Below are 21252 nucleotides of genomic sequence, written 5' to 3'. Positions count from 1 at the left end.
TTCAATATATATATATATATATATACATACAGTATATACTGTATATATACATTTCAATATTAGTAAGTTAGAATGACAAAAAAACGTTAAAAGAGAAAAAAGTTCAAGTGCACTTGTTTGTCATGGCGCTTACGGCCTTTGTGCACTCCTCTCATGGCTCACAAAACAGCAAATCTAAAATACATATCTGCAATGTAGTAAAGCCGCTAAAAGTGAATTGTGATATAGTGAGGGACGACTGTATTTTGTGAAATTGTAATTTTATGACCAAAATAAAAGTAAGTATATAAATATAAGTTTGACAACAACAAAAGTTAAAACAAAAGAAAATCTAATAGAGCGATTATGTTCCAATTTCATGCAAAAAACTTACTCTGTGGGAATTTTGTGCTCTTCTCATAACTTTACAAATGTATTCTTCTTGCAACATTATTCTCTCCATGTAACAGCCGAAATAATGTTTTACCTCTGACATTTCTAGTTTTATTTGTTGAGTGTCCCGAAAGTTGTTTTTATGAACAGAATATAATTTTTACTTGTCATTACCTACCATAGTTGGAGAAGAGTTGAGGGTGTTTGAGAGGCAGCTCTATGGTCTCTTTGATGACATCCAATTGGCTGCTGAGGCCGCCAATCATGCTGTATGTCACTTTTGCTCTTTTGGCTTCGACATCCTCCTGAATGGCTTTGCTTGGAAAACTAAGCTTGGTGGTCGAGGCCATGCGGAAGAAGGTGTCAGTACTCGATAAACCAGCAGAGGGCGCTATGGGAGTTTGTAGAGGACATTCTATGCTGAAGGAACCCTCCAAGACGGTAGTGTTTGCCTCACAGTCAGAAAGAGAGTCAAGGTGGTTCAAAATGGGAGAAGCCGGGGAGAGGGCAGGCAGGCAGGCGGCGGGTCGGTGTGGTGTGCTGGCCGCGGGGGTCCCGTGAGGACTGCTGGTGTCATCTAAGGCCAGCAGGCTGAGCTGGAGGGAGAGGTCGGCGGGGGCAGAGTCCAGCACTGACGACTCCTCTATGCCATTGGAAGGAGGAGGAGGAGGAGGAGGAAGAGGGACAGACGGCCTTTGGAGGGCGCCACCGTCTTCTCCTCGTACACTTTGCACGTAAAGACTGCATGGCCGGCCAAAATATGTGAGGGACACAACGTTGCCCGGAAGAATGACGCTTCCAACTGGTGGGGGGGGGGGGGGGCACACATGAAATCGCTATATATATTATTTGTTTTGTTTGTAAAGTGCCCTGAAAACTGTTGTAAAAGGTTCCAAAGGTTACAAAAATAAAATATTTTTTTGCTGATAATTGGTCACATCAAAACCAGAATTTCCCCCATTACGGGACGAATTTCATTTCAGTTCAATTTCATTCTGTTCCATTTCATGTGCTGGAAACTTACCTAAAGAATTGAGCAGGAAGCTCTTGAACTCTTCTGTGTTTAATTTTTCATCACCAGATCTGAAAGAATGACAATGCGCTGAATGTGACCGCTGCAGTTGCGCAAAAAGAACAACAGGCGGCAGTATCTCACTTCTGACATGATCGGAACGAGGAAACTTTGGAAAGGAATTTTAACTGTTGCGAAAGCTCAATTTGTTGTGACAGCTCAATTTGTTGCATTAAAAACTAATGAATACATCTTAAACTAGTGCTTTTAATAACAGTTTATGAATTATATTTACAAATATTTGCGTTATAATGCAATTTTGTCATCATTTCAAAGGGATTAGGTGTATGGTTGAATGAGCTGCTGGTGGTGAATAGCAGATGCTTTTCATTTGCAGGCTGGATGCAAAGAGGCCATTCACTTAGGGGGAACACCTTAGCCCCGCCCTGTCACCATGGTAATGAAAGCCAGTGATTTCAACCACACATTCTTTACCCTTTGTCTATTTTGACTGAATAATGTCAGATTGCATCAGATATCCTCTATCAAGTTTTTTTAAGCGTGAAAAAAAAATGTGTCATATTCCCTCTGCTATAGGATTTGTCTTGAAAAGAAGCCAACCTCGGTAAGAGGATGACTTCCTGGGCTTGAAGCACAGGACCCGTCACTGGCTGAAGCATGACTGCATCATCGCATTTCACTTTCAGGTTGATCTGTGCACCCTTGTGGAGGCCGACTTTCCCGCTCGGGAACGCAGCCACAGGCCATCCCACACACACCTGTCAACATGGACAAAACACAAAATAGCGGCTCACTGAACAAGATGAAGACTTGTAATGTTATGAGTAGGAAAAACTGTGATTTGAACAAAAACATTTGTAATTATGACAAAAAATAGTAATAACTTTCGACAAAAGGGGCCAAATATTACAAGCGTAAACTCTGTATTTTTTTTAAGTCCAAATATTACCAGAAGTCATAATTTAATGAAGTGGGCAAAATATTGTATCAGATGAGATTAAAATGGAACAAGAACAAAGATGTCATTTTACAAGTAAGAAACCCCAGTATTAGAAGAATAAAACTTTAATCTACGAGGGTTTTTTTTCTTCCGGATAGTAAGTCTACCTCCTGTCGCCCCGTGGGACTCGTGAGGAGAACAGGTCTGCCGATGCTGACGCCATTTGACTTCAGCGAATTCAGGCTCAGTTGTGCAAGTGACCATCTGCAACTTTTCGGCGTTTTGTCATCGGCTGTGAAGCATAAAAAGATGAAAAAAGACCCATCCATCCATCCATTTTCTAATCCACTTATCCTCACGTGCCCAGCTGTCGACGGGCAGTAGGCGGGGTACACCCTGAACTGGTTGCCAGCCAATCGTAGGGCACAAACAAAGACCTTGTAAAATACTCATGTGGCAGTATTGCCATACAGCAGCAGGGTGTCCTAATAGTTATCATGTCCGCATCGCAGCTCTGAGGTCCGAGGTTAAAAAAATCTTCAGTCATGCGGCTTCATCCTACATTCTGATTACATCAATTTTTTGTTCATTGTTTATAGGTCGGAATGTGAGTGTATACTGTATAGTTGTATGAGTGGATGTGTGCTGTTACTGAGTCGACATGCAGTTTCTTGAATTACGACGAGGTTTACAGTATTGACAAATTATTACCGAATAATCCGTTGCACTTCGTTTTAAAATGCGATCGCGTGGCGTGCATATGAATGCTGTCTAAGTATGAAACACTTAGACAGATGATTAAAACTCTTCTCACTCGTGAATTGTGGTGTTCAAAGTTTTAATGCAAGTTTTAATGCAATTTCCGCTCTTTGCACAGGACATTCGCACGACACCTTAACTATCCCAAATGCATCGAGGAGGACGACTTTGTCGTATCATCAGAAGGTAAAATGAATGAGGCAACTCGTAGCTGTATTCTTGGTGTTGTCACAAAACGTTAATTGAATATCAAGCCAGCGTGCACCTTTTTCAACGAAGTCGATGACAGTGAAGGAGTTGCTGCTTTTACTCCCCTCGTGACTGGAACTGTCGAAGTTGCTCGAGTCACAGGAGCCGTCTCCTTCGTTTAATCGTTTCGATTTGCTTTTATTCTTCTTAGAAGACATAACAAGATGAAGAACTGTTGCACACGTGAGGACGAATACTGCATAAACACCCGGCGAAGGATATCTTCCGGGTTAAAAGTTGAACACCGTCCCCTTTTACCGTAATGCGTCAAAGTATGAACAACGCTCACTGTGTTTCAAACTCTCTCTCTCTCTCTCTCTCTCTCTCTCTCTCTCTCTCTATATATATATATATATATATATATATATATATATATATATATATATATATATATGTGTGTGTGTGTGTGTATATATATATATATGTGTATGTGTGTGTGTGTGTATATATATATATGTGTGTGTGTGTGTATATATACACACTGTGTATATATTATATACACATATTATAAACATTTAAACAAAAACTAGACTACTCGTCCTATTCAAGCATTTGAATGTCGGTGGTAAGTGTCTATCCTTATAATAACCGTGTGAATGTCGATGGGCGAGTCCCTAATCGCAAACTATGATTGGCTAACGCTGAGAAATGACGTCGGTTTTGAGTTTGGCTCACCGTCTCGCACCCTCAACAAAGACTTACGGTAATTACGTAACTTCAATAGCGGAAGTCGCCCCGCTGGCATTTAAAGACGTTTTTAAAGCAAGTTAAAGTGGACGAATAACAACAACAATATGACTCCGTCCGCTCTACTTTGTCAATTTCGACTTATTGGACTTTGTCGGAAATGGTGTTCCTTCCGCGCGTTCACGTGCCAGGCCGCTGTCAATCAGCTGCGGCGGGAGCGGGGCGCCACGGCTCTGGCCGGCAGAGTGGACCGGTTCGGGGGAATCACGGTGGATCTGGCGGACGTTGGGCTGCCGGAGAACATTAGTGAAGCTGCTTTCGCTGACTTATTGACAGGTTTGTGTGCTCGTGGCACATGGTGTGAAATTCCAACCCCTCTGACAATGACAATGATTGGAAAGGTTTTTAGATTGCATGGCATTGGAGCTCACAATTTGATGCCAGAAGTGGGATCAGCACACATTAAGCCTTAGAGACCTCAGTCAGCCATGTATTCATTCATTGTCTTAAATGTCGGCTGTTTGGTGACAGACATGATTAATTTACACCTTTGCAAGCCGCAATTGGTGTCAGAAATTTGGAACCGGACACTACTACCAGAACATTTTGCCGAATACAGCTCGGCTATTCGTTCGTTCATTGGCTATTGTGTTTTGCAAATGAGGCGTTCGAAGTGGGATACAAACACCACAACCTGAACCTTGTGCTTTAAGACTGCTCAGCAACAGGCAAAATGAATGTACCTTTCACTGAAATGAATCGGGTGTCAGACGTGGGGCTCCTTAAACAGCTTATTCGGGATCCGAGCACATTGCACCTCGAACAGCACAGCTATTCTTTCATTAGCTTGTGTCTCATGGGCCGCTTAATGAGACATGATTGATGTACTTTTTGATGAGACATAATGTGGTGTAAGAAATGGCATCCTTACACAACGCCATGGATGTCGTGCCTCAAAGAATGCTTGATGCTTGGGCGACTAGTCGGTATGTTTAGTTGCATTGTCTGTTGAATGATAAACATGATTAATTTACCTTACAGTCCACCAGATTTAATGTCAGAAGTAGGATCCAACCCTGACAACCGGAATATTGAGCCTCCTAAAAGCTAGGGCATATAGCCATGATCTCTAAAATCGTAGGGTGCTTCATGATGCATTCACCGAAATGGATTTGGTGTCAGAAGCAGGATCTGAGCACAGCACACCTGAACATCAACTTTGCCATTAAGTCATTAGTTTTAATCTCAGTGCCTGTTTGATTACACATATAGTAATTTGCTTTCTGCGTCGATAGCTGTGGTGTCAGAAGGGAGATTTAAATAATCTGAACATGACTCATTGAGACGGCTAGGCCATTATCTTTAATCGCATTGGCTACTTGATTAAAGCCTAATTCATCTTTGGTGAAAACAAAGTTAGTGTCAGAAGCGGGATCCAAACATTACCCCCTTAAAACAGCTCACACATTCATTCATTTACTCTGAAGTCGTGTTCTGTGATGTGACGTCGTAGATTCGTTGGCCCGGTGGAAATCAGAGGGCAAAGTGGCCGTGTGGCTGCGGGTTCCAATCGCGATGAGCCGATGCGCCGGTGCCGCCGCTGCCCGCGGCTTCACCTTCCACCATGCGCAGGAGCGCCACGCCGTGCTCTCCCTCTGGATGGGCGCAGGAGAAAGCAAGCTGCCTGGCTTTGCTACGCACCAAATCGGCGTGGCAGGTAGGGAGATGCCTTCGGCATTACCAGACAATGTCCAGCAGAGGGCAGAGTGGGAATTGAATGCTTGTCCAAACAGCATGTCAGAACATGTCCTGAGCACATGGCAGGGAAAAAAATCCCCATTTGCTGGTTTTATCGGCACAACCAAATGGGGGCATGCTTACCAGTTTGGTGTGTTTGGTATGTTTGGAATGGAACCATTCCATGGGGCCTCATGGTAGAATTTAAAGCAAGGTTTCCCAAAGACCCAAATGAGAAAAATGAAAGGGGAAAGTAGAAAACGGCAACCCTGTTCCATAACAAAAATAACAAAGCTGAAGAACACAACAGATATTCATTTGAAATAGCAAATGTTTTTCAGCAAAAAGGTTTTCATCTTAAGTCATCTTAAATCACCTCATCTTTAATATGTTTCCAACGTTTGTGATGCAACGCTTGATGTACGATTCCTCCTCTTTGTGGAAGCTAACATATGTCGTATTAATGCTTTGATGTATCTGTATAACCTTCTCAGGTTTACTCTGTGAAAATCATCCATGTGACAGTTGTGAATCTTGCGTCACAAACATACTTACCTGTTTTAATTGTACAAAGTATTTTTCTCATAAAACCTTTCCAATTAATCTGCATTGTTTTTTTTATATTTGACTTTATAATGAAGAATCTTTTTTCCTACCAAAGTTACAGCAAAGTCATTTTTACACTCTATTGTGCATTCTCAACCAGTAAGAAAGTCATTTTTCGCCACTTTTGATAATGATTAACTAACTTTTTTCGCCCCCGTTGAATATTCTCCATGACACAATTACAGGCTTCCCAAGTCCTTTTATTTTATTGGCTCTGGCTTGTTGAATGACATCAATTTCCACACGGAAGTCCAAGTCAGGCCATGAACACATGCCTCTTTTACGCTGCTGTCAAATACATTTTCAAAGGAGGACGTACCAGAAGGAAAAAAGGTCCCCTCCTCTTCCTCCGTGCTGAGTCACAACGTGGTAAAAGGGGAAAAAAAATAAAATAAATGCCCATTTCATTGGCAAGTGTAGCTGAGTCACAAATGCTCTGTTTAGACTCCCCATAGGCCAGATGTTATTGTAACCCCAATTTAACAATCTCAAAGTTAAATATTTATAACACTGAGGACTGTGCAGTTTCAAACCACCGGTGGTTTGATCCAGACCACTTGCCCATTTATTAGGTACCCCTCAACTCTTTCGTCTTCCTTCCTGGCGTGTTCACTGACGTAACATTTTGAACTGGTTTAAATATGAGTGTATGTTTTATTGTCATTTTGTGTAGGCGCAGTGGTCGACGAGTCCAATGGAAAGGTTCTGGTGGTCCAAGACAAGAACAAGGTAATTTATTCCGGAAAGCAGCCCCCCCCCCCCCAACCCCCACAATATTAATGCATGGAGAAAAACAAATAAAAAATGTTGCGGGGTGAACCTGTCACCATTATATACAGCGAAACCATGAGCTGTAAATTTAATTTGTTTTATGACCTATTCTTAAACCAAAATGTTCACAAACCAAAATACTCTTTCCCCTTGAAATGAATGTAAATGTAATCGATCTGTTCCAGCCATGAACAAGTATTTATTTATTTATTTATTTATTGTGATGAGTTTTACCTTACTTTGATCATGAGTTGTTAAAAAAAAAATGCATTATAGAAATATATGGAAACGTAATTTATGGAGTGGTTTTCGCCTTTTTGTTTGCGTTTGCTGTGGTTACTGCTTGCCTTTAATGGCCCCTCACTCCCACAATGCAGCACAGTTTTTGCATGGGACGTGGTGGCCATTTTAGGCAAAAAGGCAAAACAAGGAGTTGATGGCGTTTATGCTGTGCGAGGAAAAAGCACAAAGTTCTGAGCCTTCGGCAGCCATGGCGACTCTGTTCAGAAACCGAACATGGTGTGTGATCTGAGGTAAGTTTTTTTAATGCGCAGAACCACATACATATTCTTATGCCGTCTAGCAAACTAGCTTGTTGCTTCATGAACTCAAAACGTCACATATTGGTCATATACAGTGAAACTCCTCTAGAACGAAACCTACATGGGCGAAAATACCCCCTAATGTGAAAAAGATCTTCATGCATTAACACCATTCCCATTCTCCTGCCCCCTCATATGACGAAAAGACCCCCTGTTGCGTTATACGAAATCATTTTCGCTGCTCTAGCCTCGCGAAAAGATTTACTACAACGAAGTCTAATCCAACAGCGACCTCTACTGCTTCGTTCGGAAACGGCAACAGCAACCACCCTGGTTTGCACAGCTCCGAGTTTCCTGAACGCTACATACTCATAGCTGCTCTGCCATTGGCTTACCGAGTATCATCCTGGCCTCCGATTGGCCAAGAGGGACCTCACTGTCTATGTATGTAGATACTGTAGCTAGATCCGTGGAAGATAGAGTGGAATGCATCCGATTAGCTGCTCAGAATAAATTGCTTATGGCTCGACGGACATTCAAATAAACGAACGTTTCCTCGAATGCTTTACTTGTTATCATGCTAAAAACCTTACGCTAACTGGAGCGCTAACTAGAGAGAAGGCGAGTTCCATCGCGCTAACTATGGCCATCGAGGACTACGAAGTGTCCTGTGGCTGGCTTAAAAGTTCATTGCATGACATCAGCTGAGCAACGCTGTCTTGGGTGGCAATCGAGGGGAGGTCGAGTTAGAGACAGTGAGATAGTGGAAAGAAAAGCCACCGGGTCCAGGAAGTATCTGTTATTGTTAGATTCAGACGCAGCATGAACGTTGCATTGCTAAAATGGCTCCAAAACGGACCTTTGGATGTGAAGCAGCTAAGACAAGAAGCACTCTAACGTGGAAGAGAGGGTAAAAGTGATCAAAATGAAAGACGGAGGAATCAAAATAAAAGACATTATCTCAGAAATTGGTGTAAGTGAAAGTGAATGCTGATCGTAAATTTCACAATTTCTTTCCTTTTTATCCCTCTACACTACCTACATGAAGTGTTAAATAAGTGTGTGCTCATACTTATGCACTATTGGAATAAAACTAAAGAGTACACATACGATTGTGTGTGCATGTACACATACGTTTGTTTGTGTGTGTGTGTGTGTGTGTGTTTACATCTGAGATCAAATTTGCTACTTTTGCAATTTCTTTCCCTTTTTTTCTTTCTACACTGACTATATGAAGTGTCAAATAAGTGTGTGCTCATAATTATGCACTATTGGAATAAAAATAAAGAGTACACATACGATTGTGTGTGTGTGTGTGTGTGTTTACATCTGAGATCAAATTTGCTTCAGTGAAAAACCCCCTGTTGTGAAAAATTTCTTGCTGCAAACATGATTTCGTTGTTAGAGGAGTTTCATTGTACTAAATTGGGGAACTCTTGTACATTGAGTTTGACAGTTCCAGGCTAGTATAAATAAATCTGATCTTGGCACCAAAATGAGCTACTAATGACTTGAACATCTGTCCTTAATGAAGTCTCTATAATCACTTGTATTTATTTTTGCTTCAATGTGGCCTCCAAACCTCTAGTTAGTTGCCCCGGCGCAAACACACACACAGTTTATACACGAGCCCTATGAATGCACTGGGCCAGCAACATAGAGCTCTGACTGTACATGCTCGCCTTGTAATGAGCGCACTCTCAACGGCCCCTTTGAGGGGGGGGTACAAAAAAACACCCCACTCGGTCCGAATAACACTTCCACTGAGCAAGACAATGACACCACTTGAAGTGCATCTGATTAACTTATAGATAGCCTACCAGATATTCTGGTAGGCTATTTCTGACATTTTTGGTGGAAGGAATCATGAACAGTTCCAAATAGCAGCCAGGAAGCAAAAATCATGCAAGAAAGCAAAACTCAGAGAAAAGCCAACAAGAACATCTGAACTTTATGATAAATTAATCATTCATTCATTCATTCATCTTCCGAACCGCTTCATCCTCACTAGGGTCGCGGGTTGCTGGAGCCTATCCCAGCTGTCATGGGGCAGTAGGCGGGGGACACCCCGAATCAGTGATAAATCAGTAAAACACATAATTAGTAATAAATAAAAAAATAATAATCCTGATTTGCACCAAAATAAAAACAAAATCAGATTTTTAGAGTCACAAAATGTTTTTATTCCACGTGTGTCCACTTGTGGAACAACTCCAGCAGGAAAGCATCGGGTTGAAAACACATTCAAATACAAAGCAGCTTTACTTGTGCATTTTTGTGTTTCTCATATCATCCTAATGTGTATTTTACATTTCTGCGCTGTATATAAAATAGACCTACAAAAATAGATATATGTATATACACACACACAAACACACACACACACACGCACACACACTGACAGTATAATTTAACCAGCAGCATTCTGTCATTATTAAATATCAAGGAACCTTTTTTTTGGTTGTTGTTGAAAATCACACATTTGACTGCATCACCCTTCTCAAGTCAATGACACAAAATCATGTTACTGCACCTAAAACATTTTTGAATGTTTTTTTTCTTTTTAAGCGACTAAATATTATTGGCTTGCAAGAAGGTGTAACAAGGGGGGGGGGGGGGGGGGAAATGATTCTGTTGTGATATTTTAATGAAACTGCATCCTCACGTACATTTTCAGTCAAATGTCTGCAAATGAACAAACCTTCAAATATGGTTCTTGTCCATATGGAGAATGGAAATGGCAGAAAGCTTGAAAAGTAAATGTACTTTTACAAATACGTGTTGCGAGCTTGCGTTCGGGTCATTGGGAAGCAGTTGGGTTCTTCCCTTGATCTCTTTTTGTGCTGATTGAGTACAATAATCTCAGATAAAATTTTTTATGATAGGCTGAAAATTAAATTTCGCCTCCACTGTGATGACAAAAACGGTGCACTTGAAATATACTTCAAATGCAGTTCATCTATGAAATAGTTATTGCTAAAAAATATATATATATGTATATATATTGCAATTATGATACATGAAACATCGATTGCATATGCATGCTTTTTTTTTTTTTTTTTTGGTTAGACGAAAAACGCCTGGAAGTTCCCCGGCGGGTTGTCGGATCCCGGCGAGAATATTGGTGAGTGTCAAGTTAGCACAAGCACAAACTGTCTAAATTGGTAGGGTGCGTCCTTCGAAGGCTCCTCCTCATGTCGCCACCATGGGCCGCATAAACCGTCGCCAATTTGGACAGGCTGAGTGCCTCTCACTTGACTCTCTTCTGTACCGCCGCAAGAGACGGCGATGTGCTTGGCTGATAGAAGAGATGCCTCGAAGCAGCTTTCACTCGGGACACGTCTCCATGGGAACAAAGGCCAGATTTGAAGGCTAGACTGGAAGGCCGCTTGAATTTGGACACCCGCGCGAGGTTGAGGTGCATAGAAGTTACACCATGATGCCTTCAAATTCAGCCTATGAAGGACACAGCCTACCAATTTGGACACAAACAGTGCCATCTTAATGGAGTTCACACCTTCCATCATCAGTGGCTCTCAGACCCCCAAAATTTGAGAATCCGTGATTCACTGCACATGAATTTGAAGTGCACACAAAGAGAGAAAAGCAGCTTTACTATCGTTGTCGGTACTTCACGTTAATCCGCAACACCGACTCTTTCCCAGGAGTGACGGCGCTGCGCGAAGTCTTGGAAGAAACGGGGATCCGGTCCGAGTTCCGATCTCTACTGAGCATCCGTCAGCAGCACAACCACCCGGGCGCCTTCGGCATGTCCGACATATACGTCATCTGCCGCCTCAGCCCGCTCAGCTACGACATCCATTTCTGCACACGCGAGTGCGAGCGCTGCGAGTGGCTGAGCCTTGCCGAGCTGGCGCGTACCGCCGACACCACGCCCATCACGTCTCGGGTGGCCAGGCTGCTGCTGCACGGGCTGGAGCGCGGGTTCGAGAGCATCGACCTCGCCATGGAGGAGCTGCCCGCCGTCTACTCTGGGATGTTTTACCAGCTCTACCATCGACAGATTCCTTCATCTTAGCGATAACAAACAATGCAAGGACAGTGTTCCAGTGTTCTTGGGGAGCACTCTCTCCTATTTATGACTGGACCACTACTACCTACTACACATACTGTTTTTCAGCGGGTTTTATTTTTGAGAAGATAACCGACTGGGAACAGTGCATTTGACAACCAGCCGTGACCTCAGCTTTCCACCAAACAGCGCAATCCCACTGTCGTCCCAACTTGGCAAATACCTATGACTATCCTCTGCGTTTGTGTTTTAAAACAACAAAATGACAGTCTGTCGAAACGCTGAGTCCGCTAAACCAAGAATTTTGATCATCGGATGATGGCTGGCACAGAAATTGAGTTTTCATTGGTGAGGAAAAATGGCCTATGTCGCCTCTCCAAAAAGCAGGTCCAAAAAACAATTTTAGATTTGAGTGAAACAGGATAACTTCCTTAATTCCCAGCATCTCCTTGACCCTTAAGCTTTGTCTACTATTTGGGGGAAGCCTTCTCTGCTTGGCTGATAAGTTTCAGTTCAAATATCTACCAATAACAGAGGCCAAAATTCCAGGGGGCTCTCCAAGTTGATTGCAGGATGCAATAAAGTCTGTGAAACCGATTCCGCCACTTTTCAACCTTTCAATTTGAACCAACAAAAACCTCAATATGCATACTCAGGAAGACAAATACCTGGATTACAATTACAAGTTGAAAAAGAAGGCGACACGTGTGCCTGAATGTGAAGAAATTATTTTTTAGAGTCCGCAAAGACTTTTGCTAGCTGTCATCTGTTCAAGATGAATGAAAAAAAACCCTGGCTAGCCTTCTTGAACATTTCAAGTATCATTACAAAGGCACCACATTTGGAAACAATTCCAATAAAATTGCAAATTGGTTTGATGCACGAAAAATGGACCAAAAAAAACCCCCAAAACAGCATAGTCTCTATCTCCGACGATCAATGTTCATGTCTCCAAGAAACTTGGAAACTTGGATCTTGACTGTACGGTCAAATTTGCCAAGTTGGGACCAAGAAGTTTTACCTCTGTGCCTCACAAGTTCATTTCCTTAGCTTTGAATGCTGCGTTATTACAAACGGGCTGACTTGCCAAAGCTAACTACAGCATCTCCATCGTCTTCGATTGTAGTGAACAGCTTGACGTCGGGCGACACTGAACCTCTTTCACGTCACTTGTCTTACATTGGTTTTCGTTCTGCTCCAATGCGGCACAAATACAATCAGACGCCTCGGAAAGATGCATCAGAAAGTGAAACACAGGCTTGAGGTTTCATTTAAAGTGTTTGAAATGCCCCCCCCCCCCGACCTCCACCCACTCCTTTTTTTTTTTTTTTTTGGGCAACGTCTTTCTCCAAGACACCTTGTGTTGAAAGGCTTAATCTGAAAGAAAATCCTATAACGTAAAGTATAATCCCAAATCCTCTTCAGCGAGTCATCTAGTTCCCTTGACGCCATTAGGATTATTGGGAAAAAAATATATACTAATATGAATCAAGGTGTGTCGTAATAATAAGACGTAACAGTTGTAAAATGATCACAGCAACTTCTTTCGGACAGTGGCGACATAGCTTCACTGCCATCACACCATAAGACATAAAAATGACTGTAATTTGTCCCATCTTAGCTCTTGGCGGACATCGGGAGGAAGAGGATGGCTTTCTGACCCGGTCCAGTTTTGCTTCCAGATTTGTACTGGCCGGTCCGCTTCAGCGCCACATACATGCCGGGGTACTTCCTGGAGCGGTACGTGTTGTAGTTGTTGCTCTCCAGCCGCTCCAAAAAATAACATTCCTCGGTCGCTCGTCTCTGAGGACGAAGACAGAGAGGTATTACAACGGCCATCCGTTTTCTGCGTATTTTACCCTGACTTCAGGGGAAGGACTCGTCGTCAGTCATTCACAGGGCAAATATATAGAGACAGACAATTGTTTCCGCACCATAAAAACCAGCAGTCAAAGGACTGAATTATAACAATTGATAGTACTGGTAATACACTGCAGACTGACGGTTTACCATTCAGTTATGTTGAAGTGAACTGAGGACTGTACTGTAATACCCCGGGCATAGGGGTAGAATTTTACTACGAGTATCATAAAAATCTGAGCACTGACCCCCAAAAAGTTTATATTTGCTTGTATTAACCCGTTCATGCATCCTGTAACCTGATAACACGATAAGCTGTCTACTGTAGTAACCGCTGTGCCTGAAAAGGTTAATAGGTAAAGCCATAAATATACCACAAAGTGTGATTCTAAAACAAGTTTAACATGATGTCAAAGTACTTTTATATTATCTTGAAAAAACAATGATAAATACATAATACATGGATTAAAAAATAAATGCACCCAAAGTGCACGTGTCCAATGAATCGTATCTAACTTTCACACACAGCCTGAGCTAAACTTGTTTGTTTTTCCAACATGGCTGAGTAGGCAGCCGTCGGCAAGTGCTCTTCAAGAGGCTTGCTTTTTTGTTGTTTTTGTGTTTTGTTTTGTCACATGGTGTTTGTTGTTACGTCGTTGTGAACCTGATGTGGATTGTTTTCAGCATTTTTTTGGCCACGAGATTCATCAAAGGAGAAGAATCTGTGCTTGGAGATTGCGCCTTCTCGGCAGCACGCGTGTACCAGCACTGATTTTAATTGGGAGGAATGTTGGCGCCATCTGACTGTTGTTGCTAGACAGCCAGGGCTTGTGTTTTTTGCGCCTGAAATGGGCAGCATTTTTCACAGCCCCGCTTCGTTCAGAGGGAATGTCAGTACTGTTGGACAGTCTGCGGCTGGATGGATGGATGGTTTGTAGAGCTGACGATGAGAAGAAAGGGTGTGTGGAACTGGGAGTCGCGGCTTGGAATTGAAGCGGATTTACATGGGACAGGAGATGTGAGCCGATCTCTTTTTCGTCAATGGGCACTACAGCTTCTTGTTTGCTTTCAAACTTAGCTTGGAGCAGACGTGCACACTTTCAGCATGACGTCTTTGATCCACTGGTAAAAGGACACTGAATCGCTCCTCTTTCATCTATAACTGCTTCAAAGAACAAAGTGTATGCAGAAAAGTGGTTGAGATTGCATGACTGTGTCTTATGTGTTGTGTTGTATTATTTTGTCATTTTATGTTAACTGTTCTGTTGATGGCGGCGCGGGTACCCGCAGCGGCTCCTCTCTCTCCTGTGTTTACACTGTGGTTGAGAGGAAAGAAATTTCATCTGTGCTGTATGTTTCACAGAGAGCATATTTGACAATAAAGTTGACTTGACAAGGAAAACTTGTTTCTCCATGGAGATGTATCACTTTGACATGCTAAATAATGTGTACCTAAATATGATCTGCGAATATTGAGGGAATTCCACTCTATTGCAAATCTGCAACGTCATTCTTTTTTCTGAATAAACTCACTTGAAAGGCGCTTATAAATAAAATGTATTATTATTATTATTATTTCCCCAGAGCAGTTTGTTTCAGTTCTGCACAATAGGACATTCCAGTGTCTCAAAATCTCTATCATCCCAATTTTCAAACATTGTTGCCTATTGACTGAACTGTGAATAGTTCCTTACGACTGAAAGAGTTGAAAACTTATACTCGAGCGATATTTTGAGATGTGGTGAAAATGTGCAATAATTATGACAGAAACCATCGCAGGCTTTCTAAGGATGTTCAATACCAGCAACGAGACATGTCATTTGAACTACTCACCCTTGCATGTAAATGGGGCTTGGCTCATACATTTGCACTTCATAAAACCTGTGTCAAGTAATTCAAACTGCTCTATTTCTGATAAAAGCCAGCCAACCGGACAATCCACAGTCAAAGAAATAATCGACGTGACCAAAAGACAGCAGACGTGGTCCACTCACCGCTCCAAACAGTCGTCCGTCTCTGTTCATGGCCAGATAGCGGTTGGCGCAAACGCCCTTGATTACCACCTCGCCGACCGATGTGGCCTGCAGCTGAAGCGTAACTGGGGGAGAACAGACAAAAATGTCTTTGGCGCAGACTGCAAATGTCAAGGAAAGCACCTAAGGCTCGGGACTCGAGACACAAGCTATGAGAAACCAATTTAAAGGTTTTCCTAGAGCAGCGGTCCCCAAACTGTTTTGCCCTACGGACCGGTTTAATGTCAGACAATATTTTCAGGGACCGGCCTGATAAATACAACGGCCGGATAAATACAACAAAATAATATGATATGACCTGCATGAAACCTGTGGTATTTTCTAAACATAATAATGAACACGAATCATGACACGAGGAACGTCCTATCTGGCCGCAACACTCTGTGGTCACTATGATAACGTTTAAACGAGCCTTCAAAATAAGATACAAAGTGCATGAAAAATACGACTCACCAGACTGCAGACTGCAGAGTGGGATGGTGCGTGTGACTCTCCCGTTGAGATAAATCCATATTTTAAGTAGGACTCCTGATACTGTCTATTAAATGTAGACGTGTCAAATTATCGCATCAATTGCGATTAATTAATCACAGAACATTTACTGCGTTATTATTTTTAAATCGCTTTAATCTAGATTTTAATCTCTGCCTTGTTGTTTCTGTAGGTGGGTTGCATTTTTCGAATAGCCCTTTTTACGGGTTGGCTTCCTGTGTTCGAGTTGTTGAGGGTGGGGAAACAATTGTCAGTCACAGCCTGAAGCGGACATTGATTGGCTGCCATTATGTTGGCGCTAGGTTAGCCGAAGCTGAAAGGCTCCCATTGGAGTTGGGCGGGTTTAGTAAGCAGCAGTGAGGAGTGGAGAGGTGAAAATGGAGCAGGATGTGAGAGTTCTCGGCACAATGAATGGAACATTTACATTCCAAAAACGCCCTGACGAATTGATAAAGGTAGAGTGTTGTGCCTAATTTGTAAGAAGGAGTTTGCGTACCACCGAAGCAGCTCAAATTTAGCCTCGCACATCAATGCAATGCAATATAGCGAGCGAGCCATACAAAGCTCTTCAGCAAACTAAACTCGAGAACACCCCACATACGCGGCATAGTTGATGTCTCCTCTGTAGACTACTAGAAGTGATTGATGTTTATTTCAGCACTTTAGTTTGTCATGATGAATCACAGTGCTAACTTACAGCACTGTGATTTAAGGGTCTGTTTTATTGTTTATTATATGAAACAAGTTCAGTGTTGAGTACTTGTATTGCTCAGAAAATTATTCTTACTGTTTTTGATATGTTAACCTACGCACTTTCTAAGGACCTGATGTTCTATTTTCTTTTTTTTTTTGTAATTCTTTGGAGATTTACAAAAACAAATAAAACAGTGATATTCCCTTTCGTGGTCGAAACTAAAGGTTGCAGGTCGTTTCAAATACAGCAGAAAGTAAATGGCTAGGACTGCATCTGTCCAAGTCTGCTGAAAAACAGTAAAATACATTATAATGCCACTTTTTCTTTTATCTTTTGAACTGCCTCAATAATGTAACGAATTTAAAATGAAAATAGGGGTTTTCTCAGTAATTTTTAGATGAGATTAAAATATAGATAATTAGATTAATTAATTACACACCCTAATTAATTAATCACACATTTTTTAATCGCTTGACAGCACTAATTAAAGGTAGCCTTCTTTTTCTTGAAAGTCGTAGGCTCCTCTTCTGTCTCCTGGCTTGTCCTTTTCCCTTCCCAAAGAAGGGAAAAGGACCCTTTTTACTCATTTTGCTCCCTCCTGGGTTTAATTTTCGCTGGAACATATGTGACCGAGAAGCGTGCCTTTACCTGAGTCAACACTGCACACGGATGTAACAGAGAATCCGGTAATTTTACAAAATAAAACATCTTTCAGATTCCGAAATGAATAAAACGGAAGTAATGTAAGTTATTTAGTCTTTCTGTGCGGCCCGGTACCAAATGACCCACGGACCGTATTGGTCCGCGGTCCGGGGGTTGGGGACCTCTGTCCTAGACTGTTTTCAAGCTGTTAGGTCTTGTTTTTTGAACCATGATGAGATCACAAGAATGTGGCAGACCACACAATACATAAAGAAATTGTGTCTGTGGTTGGGTTTTTAGAGATGTTTGGCATTCTGTTTTCATGTCCGTCTTCAGTTTTTGTGGTTGAATGCAGGGAAATCAAGAAATTTACCCTCCAAAATTTCTGCGTAAGCATCCAACAAAGGTTTGAAGAGAGAGAACTTTGACCAGACCAGGTGCCTTCACACCCGCATCGGTAAATTAGAACCTGCTTAGTATGATAAATAAATGTGTGTGTGTGTGTGTGTGTATATATATATATATATATATATATATAGTAAGTCAAGTCAAGTCAAGTCAACAGTATTTATAGAGCACTTTCAAACAGCCATCGCTGCATACAAAGTGCTGTACATGGAGCAATTTAACATGCACAATAAACAGTAAGACAAATCGGTAATAAAGGCGGTAGAAAGCACCAAACAGTAAAACCAAGAACAAATCTAAGTCATGCTGAGTCGAATGCCAAAGAATACAAGTGAGTTTTGAGGAGGGTTTTGAAGATGGGCAGCGAGGAGGCTTGCCGAATGTTTAGTGGGAGGTCATTCCAGAGAGAGGGACCAGCAACAGAAAAGGCTCGATCCCCTCTGAGCCTCAGTTTAGTAAGCAGCATATATATATATATATATATATATATATATATATATATGTATATATATATACACACACACACACACACACACACACACACACACACACACACACACACGCGGCCCGGTAGTCCAGTGGTTAGCACGTCGACTTCACAGTGCAGAGGTACCGGGTTCAATTCCAGCTCCGGCCTCCCTGTGTGGAGTTTGCATGTTCTCCCCGGGCCTGCGTGGGTTTTCTCCGGGTACTCCGGTTTCCTCCCACATTCCAAAAAACATGCATGGCAGGCTGATTGAACTCTCTAAAATTGTCCCTAGGTGTGAATGTGAGCGTGGATGGTTGTTTGTCTCTGTGTGCCCTGCGATTGGCTGGCAACCGATTCGGGGTGTCCCCCGCCTACTGCCCGAGGACAGCTGGGATAGGCTCCGGCACCCCCCGCGACCCTAGTGAGGATTAAGCGGTTCGGAAAATGGATGGATGGATGGATGGATATATATACACATACATATATAGTTTTTTGTTTTGTTTTGTTTTTTTTGCCCGGGAAGCTGTGGTCAGGACTCAAGGATGCGGTCTCTAAGTCACTGGAGCAATTAAGTTCTGAGGTGAATGGCATTCAACCAATCGCATGCCACCAAAAGCGCAACGCCCCCGTCACCCAAGAGTTACTTAGAGGAAATCCATCGTAATTTCCCTTAACTTTGTACAGCCACATACCCGTAGCATCAATGCACCAGGGAAATATAATATCGGCATTAGTAAATGCTCTGTGATGTAATCCCGAAATTTGGCAGGTCTGTTATGCTTCAACAAAAGTACCATTGATGGGGCACTACTATGATCCTATTAATGAGGAATAGCTTGACTCATTAGCTTCCCATGCTAGCAGTCCTTCTCAACATCCACTCGCCTGTGCCCTCTGGTTTCTATTTCAAAGTGTTGTGACACCTTGTTATCGAAAGGTCAATTTAATTACGTTCGGGAGCTCCTCTCTTCCGGAACACCATCTAAATCAAGGTACTTGTTTTGGTGCCTGGCTCAGGAACAAAACATTTTCCAAACATTTTTGTTTTGCTGAGGCATTTGGTGAGCGCCTCCCTGTCTCTCCTAATGGTGGCTGTTTAAAAATATTCAGCGTAGCTGACCAAAAAAGGCCCGCTTATGCCTTGTAACTCAGGAGGACTGTGTAAACTGTGTTCTTTAGAAAGTGAAAGTGCCCTCATGTAGCTTCAACTTTTTTGGGGCCGAAGGCCTTAGTCATCAGGAAGTCGCCCCCACTGACTTTTTGTGTTGTGTTGTGTTGTGTTGTCTTGTCTGACGTCTGGAAGTGTGAGTCAGCTTGGCGAGCTCAATTTACTAAATACAGAAATGTTCCATTGATTCCAGAAAACTTGACGTTGCATTCCCGGAACTTCACACCTTTGTATGAGTTAAGGGAGAAAATAAAGACAGCGGGGACTTACTGTGGGGATCGCTCTTCTCCCGGATACCGTCCACTCCCCCATCTGATTTGATCCGCAAGAAGAAGCCCCCATTCTTACAGTATAACCTTTTGGGTTCCTTGAAGGTCCCTGGCGGAAAGCCACCACTGCCGTCTTCAGGCGTGGAGGGAAGCGTGGTGATATCTCCGGTGGCCATCTCCTCCTCCTCCTCCTCTCTCAGTCGGCGACTGCTCCGACTCCTTCTGGAAGAGCCCCACGGTGGCCTCCCACTAACTTCCCTCCTCCCCCCTCCTCAGAGCTTCACACCGACTGGCTCGCAAAAGACCTCAGGGGTCAGTGTGAACAGGCTGGTCTGGTGGCAAGAGCCTCAAGTGCCCTTTTGACAACTGAGATTCACAAACAGAAGGTTTCCACGGCGAGCTGGAAAAATGTCGGCAAATCTGCAATTTCCATGCGCTTGCCTTCTGTTTAAAGTGTTGTAGTTGAGGGGGTGGATGGTAGCCTCGCTCCCCGCAGCCCCTTCACCCTCTTTTTTCTTCTTCTTGCCGCCTTCCTGTGTAGTAGTTTAATCAAAGCAGCTGCCTGAGATCTGTGTCCAAAGCTTTCCCCATTCGGGCCTCATTTCGCATGCGCCCTAAGAGCACCGACGCATAGTAAAGCTCACGCCCACTAGCGCTCTGCGATTCGCAGACGTCAAGAAAGCGGAGCTGGGGGCAGAGGGGTGGTTCATCTTGGACCGTTTGACTGTGACCATTCAACCACGTGAACAGAACCAGTGTTTTCATTCAGCCGGGCTGCTCGAGCGGCAAGCTGATTTCAGTGGTTCACGGTGTTCCGAACCTGTTGTGGAGTTCTTTGTGTAGTTTTTTGGGGTTGGTTTTTTTTTTCCGTTTCATTGGTTTGCGCTTCTGGGCAATTGTAACCACATCTGAAACCCATCCTGGATCAGTTGAATTCCAGATGGGCTCATTTTGGTGACAGATCTCCCGCCCGCCACAAAGAAGCACCCAGTGAAACGTGCATGTGTGATGTGTAATCTACTTGAGCTCAGTGGCACACCATCAAGCTGTCTAAAAACAGACTCGGCAATACCAGACAAATCAATTAGAGATGGACTATTGTTGGCATGCCACATACCACACCGGTGCCTGGGAAGAGAATTAGTATCCCAGTGACTACCTCCCGGAGTTCACTTTGTGTATAGCTACAGAAAGTATTCCATAATATCCAACCATTCGCGCACACGATCACAACTCTGGACAATTTTAGAGTCTTAGAATCCAGATTATCTGCAAATAGCACAGAGTCAAACTCCCCTGAAAGCAGATATTCAAACCAGGAACCTTTGACTTCGAGGCAGACATGCAAGCCGCTTTTCTCACCCACAATAAGATTCAAAGCTGCCACTAGGGGGAAAAAGAGAAGCAAAGTGTTCTATGTCGCCGAAATAACAAGTTATGTGTGCCTCAGGTGGCGGCAAAGATTTACGGTTTGCATCTGGTGGGTTT

The 21252-nt window shown here is 42.8% G+C and overlaps 3 protein-coding genes across 4 annotated transcripts in view; 1 reads left to right on the top strand and 2 right to left on the bottom strand.

Moving 5' to 3' along the window:
• afg2a (AAA ATPase AFG2A) overlaps window positions 1-3555 on the bottom strand; it is a 138703-nt gene extending 135148 nt beyond the window's left edge. For both annotated transcript variants that reach the window (XR_015100273.1, XM_086105891.1), the window contains exons 1-5: window positions 3370-3555; window positions 2513-2637; window positions 2006-2163; window positions 1397-1455; window positions 551-1174 (exon numbers count right to left, since the gene is read on the bottom strand). Coding sequence is in view for 1 of the 2 variants with exons in the window: in XM_086105891.1 (XP_085962017.1) it covers window positions 551-1174; window positions 1397-1455; window positions 2006-2163; window positions 2513-2637; window positions 3370-3511 (1108 nt within the window). In the remaining variant the exon portion in view is untranslated. The remainder of the gene's footprint in view (window positions 1-550; window positions 1175-1396; window positions 1456-2005; window positions 2164-2512; window positions 2638-3369) is intronic.
• A 532-nt stretch (window positions 3556-4087) lies between these two features.
• nudt6 (nudix (nucleoside diphosphate linked moiety X)-type motif 6) lies at window positions 4088-12326 on the top strand. The gene is made up of 5 exons (XM_086105889.1): window positions 4088-4376; window positions 5554-5757; window positions 7057-7112; window positions 10766-10820; window positions 11362-12326. Exons 1-5 carry the CDS (start codon window positions 4148-4150, stop codon window positions 11733-11735), a joined length of 918 nt encoding a protein of 305 aa, XP_085962015.1. The 5' UTR covers window positions 4088-4147; the 3' UTR covers window positions 11736-12326.
• fgf2 (fibroblast growth factor 2) lies at window positions 11827-20343 on the bottom strand. Its single transcript, XM_086105890.1, has 3 exons — window positions 19766-20343; window positions 15584-15687; window positions 11827-13532 (listed from the first exon to the last, which is right to left on the bottom strand). Exons 1-3 carry the CDS (start codon window positions 19938-19940, stop codon window positions 13347-13349), a joined length of 465 nt encoding a protein of 154 aa, XP_085962016.1. The 5' UTR covers window positions 19941-20343; the 3' UTR covers window positions 11827-13346.
• Between the last annotated feature and the right edge of the window lie 909 nt (window positions 20344-21252).

Source organism: Hippocampus guttulatus, chromosome 2 (genome assembly GCF_054856545.1).
Source record: "Hippocampus guttulatus isolate MCC_2025c chromosome 2, RoL_Hgut_1.0, whole genome shotgun sequence".
In the NCBI taxonomy this organism is placed as follows: Eukaryota; Metazoa; Chordata; class Actinopteri; order Syngnathiformes; family Syngnathidae; genus Hippocampus; species Hippocampus guttulatus.
Note: the sequence above shows the minus strand (reverse complement) of the source record. Positions and strands in the feature narration are given on the sequence as shown.